This window comes from Labeo rohita, chromosome 5 (assembly GCF_022985175.1).
Source record: "Labeo rohita strain BAU-BD-2019 chromosome 5, IGBB_LRoh.1.0, whole genome shotgun sequence".
Classification (NCBI taxonomy): Eukaryota; Metazoa; Chordata; class Actinopteri; order Cypriniformes; family Cyprinidae; genus Labeo; species Labeo rohita.
In genome coordinates this window covers 43,777,828-43,789,276 of record NC_066873.1, presented here as the reverse complement: position 1 = coordinate 43,789,276, position 11,449 = coordinate 43,777,828, and the positions used below count along the sequence as shown (strand labels likewise).

At 30.0% G+C, this 11,449-nt stretch overlaps 1 protein-coding gene and 1 long non-coding RNA gene across 2 annotated transcripts; one reads left to right on the top strand and one right to left on the bottom strand.

Moving 5' to 3' along the window:
• The first annotated feature begins 2,017 nt into the window (after nucleotides 1-2,017).
• On the top strand, nucleotides 2,018-7,387 carry c5hxorf58 (chromosome 5 CXorf58 homolog). Its single transcript, XM_051110584.1, has 8 exons — nucleotides 2,018-2,097; nucleotides 2,189-2,291; nucleotides 3,809-3,903; nucleotides 4,000-4,105; nucleotides 4,668-4,790; nucleotides 4,889-5,088; nucleotides 6,039-6,129; nucleotides 6,613-7,387. The coding sequence occupies exons 1-8, from the start codon at nucleotides 2,072-2,074 to the stop codon at nucleotides 6,835-6,837; spliced, it is 969 nt and encodes a 322-aa protein (XP_050966541.1). The 5' UTR covers nucleotides 2,018-2,071; the 3' UTR covers nucleotides 6,838-7,387.
• A 1,270-nt stretch (nucleotides 7,388-8,657) lies between these two features.
• LOC127165957 (uncharacterized) lies at nucleotides 8,658-10,942 on the bottom strand. The gene is made up of 4 exons (XR_007827840.1): nucleotides 10,819-10,942; nucleotides 10,118-10,252; nucleotides 9,660-10,028; nucleotides 8,658-8,963 (listed from the first exon to the last, which is right to left on the bottom strand). It is a non-coding gene; the product is annotated as an uncharacterized LOC127165957 (long non-coding RNA).
• Between the last annotated feature and the right edge of the window lie 507 nt (nucleotides 10,943-11,449).

Here is an 11,449-nt window from a genome sequence, read left to right as displayed (position 1 = left end):
GCTAAGCGCCATCTAGATTTCATCAAGCTCACTACACTCTTTTGAAAGTTGTCCATTTCTACAGTTTGTTAATATTTATTCTTTATATTACAGTTCTACAGTACTAGGGCATAATACGTATACATTACAATAATTAAAATGTATATTCATTTCGAATAATTCGAAAAAATATATATTTATTATTTGTTTTTTATGCAATGTATATGTATCAGTGATGTATTCTATACAGAACATAATTATTATAGAAATATCTTGAAATATTTTTTTTAATATATATTTGTTTTAATTCATTAATGTTTATTTCAGCTAGTAGCCAAGACACCATTTCTCAATTTAATTTAACTTGTAGTAAAATAACTAAAATAAAATAAAAATAAAATATAATATAATATATAATCATAATAATAATAATATACATATATATTTTTTTAATATATATATAATGAAATTATTATTATTATTCTTATATTTTCTTAAAATGAAAACAGAGCATATATACATAAGTACATAAGTAGTAAAATAACTAAAATAAAATCAAGTAAAAGTTAATAAAAACCACATAGGCCTATTAAAAAGACTGACTAAAAATTTCACTATATATATATATATATATATATATATATATAATATACATATATTTTTTTAAATATATATAGTGAAATATTATTATTATTATTATTATTATATTTTCTTAAAATGAAAACAGAGCATATATACATAAGTACATAAGTAGTAAAATAACTAAAATTACATCAAATAAAAGTTAATAAAAACCATATAGGCCTATTAAAAAGACTGACTAAAAATTTCACTATATATATATATATATATATATATATATATATATATATATATATATAATATACATATTTTTTTTTAAATATATATATATAGTGAAATATTATTATTATTATTATTATTATTATTTTATTTTTTTTTTCTTAAAATGAAAACGGAGCATATAACTCAAAATAATATTGAAAGCTATAATACTATGCCAATGATACTAAAATATTGCTAATAATAAAATATTACACATGCTTGTCCTAAAGTTAAGGCTTGTTTTTTCTAAAAATAAAATTAGGAAAAATAAAAAATAAATAAATAGACCAATCACAAGTCAACATCACAGCTTCCATTGTAAACATCATAAAATAATGAAATTTAAAAAACACTTTTTTTATTCAAAGAACAATAACATACAACATATTATTAAGAAACAACATAAAAAAGAAAAGACAAATAAGAAAGATAGAAAAACAAATTACAACAAACAAAAACATTTGCTAGGTGAAGGAAGTATAAAACATCAAAACAAAAATACAAGATATACATGCACATGTATGCATATATAAAATAAATTAAATATATTTTAATATTCACAAACTTTCAAAGTTCTTACAGCTTTCTTATTCTCAGAGTCTCGAATACTGTCAATATAAATGCATATTTCAGTCAACAAAACCATAAAATTGTTTTTTTAATTAGTAAATTTACACTCTATTTACACTGACAATAGAATAAGTAAATTAATTAAGTAAAAGTACTGTTCCTCTTGGAGGAGTAAAGCCAAAGAGTATTTTCCCATAAGAATGAACAAGGTCTTAAACACTGAATATTTTCACTAATACATTTTTAGACTTTTTTTACACCGGAGTGTAACCGAGTATGTACAGTGCCAAAATAAGTGCAAGGCAGTTTCCTCATACTCATTACAAAAAATACAATTTACATGTATTCCTTTTTTTAAATGTTTGTAAATAAAGTCTTTGATGTCAAATGTGTTTAGTTTGTTCTCGCCGTCTAGTGTTCATGAAACGTATTGCATTTAAAACATTTTTTGACCAATCGATTGTTTTAAACGTACACACAAATTACTTACGCCTATATTTGTTATTTCTTTGTTTGTAAGACGCAAGGCATTCATTGTGATAATTTCGACTAGGTTATCATTCTTTCTATTGGCTGAAACTCGTTCACTGGTTTCCTAGCAACCACTACAGACAAGTGCATTGGTCTGACAACAAACATCACAGTTTAAGTTGTTTGACAGGACTGTGTCATTCAGTGTATGTTTGTGATTGTTATGGAGGAGAGGTGAGTGGCATCTGAAGTTTTAAAAACTCTAAGTGCCTATAATGTTTGAGAATAACATTTTTAATGTGCAGAATGATTGTTTCTGAGTTAGAAGGAGGAATTACGAGGACTGTGCCAGAAGAATTCAGGCATATTGGAGATCTTTTAGGGACAGACGGCTCTTCAGACTCCTGATGAACACTGTACGCTCAGCTGTAAGTTCCTATATTGGAAAATGTTGTGTGGGAATTACTTTGAAAACCATTTTCACTCCAAAATTCCTAGTACATTTCACAAATAAATTCAAAGAATGTGACACTTTGATTTAAACGTGCCATCCTGAAGCATAAAGAATAAAATGTGTTTTTTCCCCCTTGTAAAATGTAGTCTAATCCATAAGGAATAAATATACAATGCTAAATATAAAAAAAAAAAAAATAATAATAATAATAATAATAATAAAAATAAATAAATAATAAAATAAAATAACTAACTAACTCACTAACTAAACTAACTAAATAAATAAAAAAAATGATATATATATTTGACCAATATATTTTGTTTATATACACTACCGTTCAAAAGTTTGGGGTCAGTAAGACTTGGAATAGTCTTTAAAGAAGTCTCTTATGCTCATCAAGGCTGCATTTATTTGATTAAAAATATAGAAAAAAAACAGTAATATTGCAAAATGTTTTTACAATATAAAATAATGTTTTTTATTTTAACATACTTTAAAATAGAATTTATTCCTGTGATGAAAAGCTGAATTTTTATCAGCTGTTACTCCAGTCTTAAGTGTCACATGATCCTTCAGAAATCATTCTAATATGCGGATTTATTATTAGAATGATCAATGTTGGATAATATCAACAGTTGTGCTGCCAAATATTTTTTGGAACCTGTGATTTTTTTTTTTTTTTTTTTTTTTTCAGGATTCTTTCATGAGTAACAAGTTTAAAAAGTACAGTGTTTATTCAAAATATAAATATTTTATAACAATGTAAATTATTTATTATTAATTTTTAATAAACTTTTAATTATTAACTTAATACATCCTTGGTGAATAAAAGTATTAATTTCTTAAAAAAAAAAGAAACAATAAAAATGTACTGACCCCAAACTTTTGAACGGTAGTGTATATATATATATATATATATATATAGATATAGATATAGATATATAATTTTTTTTTGAAAATATCTTTTAAAATATATATTTGAAAAAAGGAATTAAAATATATATTTGCCCTCTATATATTTCAATGCAAGAAAATTTGGATATAGCCTCACATAACACATGGTGAACATTTTTGAATAAAATAAGCATCGAGCATACTTTACAATTTTTAAAAAAATTGCAATATTACAATATATAAAAGAAATAAACATTATTATTATTATTATTATTATTATTATTATTGTACATATATGCATTTGAAATAATTTTTAAATATATTTTGGAATGAAGTTTGAAGTTAAATATGTTATAAAAATTACAAGTTTAATCAAAATCATTTTTTACAGTGCAATAAATAAGCACCTAAACATCTCAATGCTTGTCATTTTCACTAGAAATCACTATTTACTCTACCTACCAGTCACTCAGAGCCCAAATTCATCTGTGTTACTGTAAATCAATATATTTATTAGATATGAGATTTGATTGTCCTGTAACATTTCTGTCAGTACTTTTATTGCACTAAATTTGATCAAGTGTGTGTATGTGACAGGAACAGTGTTTGGCATCAGCAGTTCTGCGTCAGCTCAGTCCCAGAGAAGCCGAATTGCTGAAAGACCCCAGTTTGAAATGCAAGATCAGATTCAGGTAGATGAATTTCATGCAAAAGCTCTTCAATATATACTGGAACAAAATGTGTGACAACTAGCCCTAGTCTCACTAATTTGTTTAATTTCTGTTCAGGTTTGCAGGTCCTCGGTTTCCACCTTCAGTTGTCTTCAAGATTTTCCGCATTGGAGGAGGAGGACATTATTTGTCTGGCAAAAAAGTCTTTTCTCCCTCCAATCAGGTCATGAATGCTGGTCCAGTGTTATTTTTGTATCACATTACTATTATACTATTATCTATTATATCTATAAATTCCAGCCTCAGCCCAAACAGAAGTACCAGTACTTACACAGAAACCTATACAAAGTAGCAAGAAAGAAATGCTCATTTTAAAGAAATATGTCAGATGGATTTAGAGGCTTTTGCATCTGAACTGTTCATATATATATATATATATAAAAATGTTTATATTTTCCATTTTGATTTTAAAAATTCTGTTTTAACTCTGTTTTCTTGTCATTTTTTTTCTTAGATATCTTTATAGTATTTATTATTTATTTATTTATTTATTGTACATCAAGTTAAACTTAATTAAAATTAAATGTTGCATTAGCAACTACCTTAAAAAATAAATATTTTATTCCAGGTAACATTCATTTTATTTCAAGTACCTTTTTGTTTTTGTTTTATTCTGATGCATCCTAGTTCTTATGAAAACAGAAAACTCCTCTTTGAGAAGAAAAGGGAAAAAAATAAAAATAAATGCATGCATTTTAAATATTGCGCTACGTCTGCATCAACAGGCCACGGCAGACACCTGCAGAATGATGGGAAACAGAGCATTTATGGATCTCATTTCAATGGATGAGTTCCACAAAGCCGCCGTTGAACAACAAGATGTGATTTGCATGAAAGACTATATGCAGGTGGATGAAAAACAACCATCAGACTATATTTACGGTCCAATTCTGTGATGCAATCACAATGCTTTTGTGTTGCCCGTTCGTCTTTTTCTCCCACTCAGTATTCCAGCCACCTGGATGAGCTTCCAGCATATGTAGGAGGAAGGGAAAATGGATGGAGGTTCCTGTCTCTAAAGGTGCTGTCCCGGGACGTCATGCTCAGAGAAGGTGTAAAACCAGGAACAAGAGGTAGATTGAAGATGGTACTGCCGTTCAGACATCTCGTCAACTCTCGTTTTGCTGGACGGCAGCCCTCACACAGGTATTCAGTTTTAACCTTGCATTAGTGTCTAAAAGTCTCACTCTCGGACCCTATACAAACCAAATGTTTAAAGATCAATATAAACAAAAATAAAAATGAAGTGTAAGGAATAGTTTGAATGAAAATGAGCAGAATGTGCTACCCTCAGGCCATCCAAGATTAAGATGAGTTTGTTTCTGCATCAGATTTGGAGACATGTAGCATTACAACACTTGTTCACCAATGGATCCTTTGCAGTGAATGGGTGCCACCAGAATCAGAGTCCAAACATCTGATTAAAAACATCACAATAATCCACCAGTAATCCACACCACTCCAGTGTATTAGTTAATGTCTTGTAAAGTGAAAAGCTGCATGTTTGTGGAAAACTAATCTATCATTAAGAAGTTTTTTTTTTTTTTACTTCAAACTTCAACTTATCCAGTGAAAAAGCTGTCTGTTCTGAATCAGGAGAGAAATCTGCATAGATCAACCACCAATAAAAAGCCAAAACAGTCCAAAACGGCTCTAAACGAATATGTGATGTGACAAGACAACAGAATATGGACTTTTTTTTACTGGAGGAAGTGTTATTATGGATTATGAGCTCATACTTTAGCTGTAAGTGACATTTTGAACTTAAAAATGTCTTAATGATAGTTTTTTTTTTTTTTTTTTTTTTTTTTTACAAACATACATTTTTTCTCTTCACAAGATGTTAACTGATGGACTGGAGTGACGTGGATTACTTGTTGATCATTGTGATGTTTTTATCAGCTGTTTGAACTCTCATTCTGACAGCACCCATTCACTGCAGAGGATCCATTGGTGAGCAAGTGATGTAATGCTACATTTCTCCAAATCTGATGAAGAAACAAACTCATTTACATCTCGGATGGCCTGAGGGTGAGTATATTTTTGGGTGAACTATTCCTTTAATGTTTTTCTGATATTTATCTCTCACACTACAGAGGTTCTCAAGCCTCTTCAAGACGATCCGCCCGTGCTCAAAACAATGTGGCTCGCAAGAGACGCCTCTACGGCCTAAGTGAGGCTGAAAGAGTACGTTTCATTTTTATATTACCTATAAGATGTAGTTATTTCATGTGTCTAAACATATAGTCTATGGTTTCCCATCACTTGTAATGCCAACTGTAGATTTTTTTTTTTTCATTATAATTTCAGGTTCTTAAAACAATTGTTACAGCACTAAAGTACTAAATATACCAAAAAAAAAAAAAAGTAACACATTACACAATAAGTTTCAAGGTAGTTAACATTAACTAAGAATGAAAAAATGCTCCCAAAGAATGTATTAATCTGTTAATGCATTAACTAATGTTAACATATGGAACCTTATTGTAAATTGTTAATAAACTAATATTTAAAATACACAAAAGTGACAGTTGAGGGGAACTCAATTTCTCAGGTGACAGAAATGGAGAGGAAACACTACTTGGATTAGAAAACTGACGTTGATGCAATGAGATGCTGATTTATTTGAATGTGCTGTGAGACCAAATCTGGTTCGCTCTTCAATTCCAGATATTAGATGAACAGAAGCATATGGACGGCATTAACAGCCATGACATGAAGAAACAGAACGGTACGACTGAGAAACGGGACATCAAGATAGTTCTGCCATCAGTTGAGACTGAAGACTATGATGACAGCTCATCCCAGTCTGAATGGGAGGAAGAGGCTGAGAAACTGTGCAACTGGTCAGAACAACTGAATATAGATGCTGTTGAAACACCTGCATTATTCTAAGGGATTTTAATTGAACCTGTGCCACTGGTCAAAACAACTGGATATAGATGCTGTTTAAACAGCTGAGTTCAGTGTTTTACACTAGTTGAGGCCTAGTAGACTAGTAGTGCATTATTCTGAGAATTTTAGTTGTGAATTGAACGGTGAATTTCTAGTAGTCTTTGCAGAATATAACTACAGATTAAATTTACTTTTGCTCTGTGTTAGAGTTCTGGATTAATGGCTTCATGTGACTATTATAACAAATGGTGACAGTTTAAAGTGACAATTTAAACACTTGGGCTCTTTTGCTTGATTTCACCTTGCATACTTCATGCATGCACCCAGCTAACAAAAACTGTTTCAAAAACATTTTGTTAAGTTATAAAAATGTTATTTCTAAATGTTCTCTAAACACTCTTTCTTGGTCATATGAGCATTACAGACATTATCGTAATGGTCTGAACATTCTGAAACAAGTAACATTTAGAAAATGACTTACTAACATTTCAGAAAAAAAAAAAACATTCCATGAATTATGTGTAAATAATGTTTTGTGCTGGCATTTTGATAACATTATTAAAGGTTAGAAAATTTCATTATAAATTATAAAACATGCTCCATACAAAACATGCATGATCTGAAAATTTCTAAACATGAAACAAAAAGCCTTAAGCAAGGAAAAAATGTCCTATATTTAAAATAATACCTATTTTTCTTACTAAATAATAACATTTTGAATTGGGATTTGAAAATGTAAAAAATGTCTGGATATTTCAGAATATATTAGTTTTTTATATACAGTTTTTTAGTTAAAAATATAAATTAACTGACTGATTTCCATATTTAAAATGCAATGTGGGCATGAAAATGCAGTGCATGGAAAGCACCAAAACAATGAAAACACATCTTTAATGTTAATATTTCAGTCAGTGGAGTTTAAACTGGAGTTTGAAAAAGATGCTTATGCAGTTGGAATTAGAAATTTGCTTGACAACTTGCTCATTGTGTAATACTTTTGAGAAAATGCACATGCATGCATGACTGGAAAACTAGTAAACATAAAACAATAAGACTTATACAAGGATAAAAAAGTATTTTATTTAAAATAATTTTTGGTTAAAATAAATAAAAAAAAAACAAAAAACTGATTTGGCATTAGAGAATTGAAAAGAAATCTGAAAGAAAAAACCTATCTGGCATATTTCATAATAAATTGCTAGTTTGTGGGTTGCATTTTGTGACAAATTAGCTGATATGATGTCCATTTTTTAAATTTGTGAGTTTTTATCTAATACATTAAGACGTGATATGGGCATGAAAAATGCTGTGCATATGAAGACCCAATTAGTGGGTCTAAGGGACAAGACAATAAAAACGTACATCTTAATGTTAATATTTCAGTCAGTGAAGTTTAAACAGTGAGTTAAAAAGATGCTTATGCAGCTGGAATGAAAAATTTGTTCAACAACTTGCTCATTTTGTTCTAATAAGAAAATACACCACACTCAAAAAAATGATTTGTTGGACTTACTTAAAAAAAAAGACTGCCAAGTGGTTCCACGCAACTACGTTGAGTAATTTGTACAAGTAACAATTTAGTTGTATGAACAAAAAGAATTCAAGTAAAGCTGACAAAATTTCTTGAAGTAAATACAAATCATTTGAACTTGTCACTGTTACATATTGATTATATGTGATGTTTACTTAATAATTTTATGTTACATTTATAAAAGTTTATTACGTAAGTGAACTCATTTATTAATTTAATTTACCTTATTACCTTATTAATTATTTGCTCTATGAGTGCAAGTAAAAAAAAAAAACATTAATGTCAAGCATTTTTTGGAAATAAAATACATTTATTTTCTTCTAAAGGTCTTACAATGAGCAAATTGTAATCATTCTCAGTTCAAGATAGGTAACAACATTCTTGTCAACAGAAAAAGTTCTTCCCAAGGTCTTGTGATGTAATACAGATTCATGCTGTATATGACACTCGAATGCAGAGCACAAGCCTAGGTGACATCTCCATGCTTCTGCACTTTTAGTTGATTCCAAAACCTGATCGAGGGTCACAGACCAGGTTTGATGATGTAAATTCCAATGGCTGTATTAGTCACGTCTCTTTCAGCATTCACAAAGTCCTAAAAGGCATGAAAACAGTAAAGCTGTTCAGTAATTTTCATTACACCAACAAATGCAGGTTGCAAATTTAACATCACTTAGCAATACATCCAGTAAAAGCAAAGATTCTGAGAATTATGTATCCCAGACCTTAGTCAGGTCATATTAAGTTTAGACAGGAATAAATAGGGCTGTAAGTATAGGTTACAGTGCATTCAATGAACTGTACTGTTGTTTAACAACATACATTTTCAAGCTGAAAAAAAAACAAAACAAAAAAAATTTCAGTGAACACAAACTCCATGAAACTCCAAACTCCAGTTTTAAAAGTTGTCAGTTTTATGCAGGACCTTTATGCAGTGTGTAATTGTAAAGACTGTAAATCCATTCCTTACAGTCTAATTTTCATGGTAAATTCAATATGCCATCTAACCTGACTAAGGTCTATTGTCTGTGCCTTAATGTTTTACATCCATGTGTCGCCTAATCTGACACTGGATTTCAAGGTACAACAAAGCAATCAACAATCACTAAAACTACAACTGCTACCATGTTAGTTACTAAGCTACTCAGGTTTAAGTGTTTCATTAAAAAGTACTGTATATACAACAACAATATATATATATACACACACATAAATATAATTTGTTGTTGTTCTTGCACTATACAGTTTTTTGTATTATCTAGTGTTCAAAAGAATGCCTGAGAACACTTACTGTATACTCCTTCATGAGGATTTCATAGTCTTCATTAAACGACAATTCATCCAAATTTTTTTTTCCTTATTTACTCACCCTCACCCTCCAAACATGTATGATTTTCTTTCTTGTGTTGAACACAAAAGATATTTTAAAGAATGTTGGTAACTAGACAGTTGACAGTAGCCAACGTATTTTTTTATTTCCATACTATAGAAGTCAATTGCTGTCTGTTTACCAACATTCTTCAAAATAACTTCTTTTGTGTTCAACAGAAGAAAGAAAATCATACAGGTTTGGAATGACATGAGGGTGAGTAAACAATGACAAAGGTTTGGGTGAACTATCCCTTTAAGATGCACAGATCCAAATTGAGTCGGTATTGTTCTGTGGAAAAAAAATTAAGAACAGACAAAATTACAATTCACCATGCCAAAGTGAAAACAAGCATCATATCAAAAACAGATATTACAAACCTTCTCAGTGACAGCCATTTAGTTTCCGTCCTGCAACTCCTTTATTGGTAGATGTTGGCCAGTTTACTTCTGTATCCACCCAGTGTTTGTCTATATCAGTTGAGTGATGGTAATTCAAGTAAACTCAGCAGCAATCTAGAGATTTAAAAGACATAACACAACACTGATCTTTCATTTTTAAATTTACATTCAGGGATATTCAATGAAATCTGAAGACAAAAAGCAATTAGGCTACCTCCACATGGTAAATAGAACATCGAACATAGAACATCGAACATCGAACATTGAACAGCTAAATAGAACATCGTAAACACTAGTATCCTTAGCATATGAACGATTAAGATAACTCCGTAGTACATTCCATGTTAATTCCATATTATATAGTGCATGGGAAACAATTACTGTGACCAAATTAGCCATGTGTTAATCTAACATTATAGTGCTTCAAAAATTGCCATCTAGTTGACACTGTTATTTTGCAGTCCTTACATTGCCACATACTTGTTTTGAGAGAGAAACATGAGTTAGCATAACTGACTAAAATGGAAACATACTAGAGAATGAAAATGTAGCCTGTATGGAACAGATTAGCATTGCCAGGCACCAAAATATGCTATAACTTTAATAAAACCCCTTTGTGCAGACTTAAATCACTTTTTCAAAGCAGTATTTATCAGGATGGTAAAGAATTTAATTCATACCTGACAAGCAGAGTCACCCGCATCTTTTCCTGGTTTGTCTGTCTTCTGATGCAGCTACGGTGCACCTAAAGGTCCATCCTACATCGTTTTACTAATTTGTGCGTTTCACTCAGCATTGTTAAATTGACTGAACAAACACTTCTTAAGTAAAGCTAACAGTGTTAGCTTTTTGTACAAACCACTCAATTATATTAAGTTGACTGAACAAACACTTGATAAGCAAAGCTGACAATGTTAGTTTTTTGTAGAAACCACTCAGTTATATTAAGTCCATGGCGTTACATGCATTTTTTAAGTAATGTTAACATGGATGTATAGAGTGAAACTAACGACAGTGAAAGTTCATTTTTTTGAGTGCATGCATGCATGATCAGAAAACTACTAAACATAAAACAAAAGGACTCATTAAGGACAAAAAAAGTCTTGGAAAAAAGTCTTGATTAGAGAACCGAAAAGACATCTGGAAAATAAACACCTGGTATATTTTATATATTTTAATAATAAATTGTTAAAATAGTCCAGTTTGTCAGTTGCATATCGTGACAAATGACCCTGGACCACAAAACAAGTCATAATTGGTATATTTGTAGCAATAATAGCCAAAAATACATTGCATGGGTCAAAATGATCA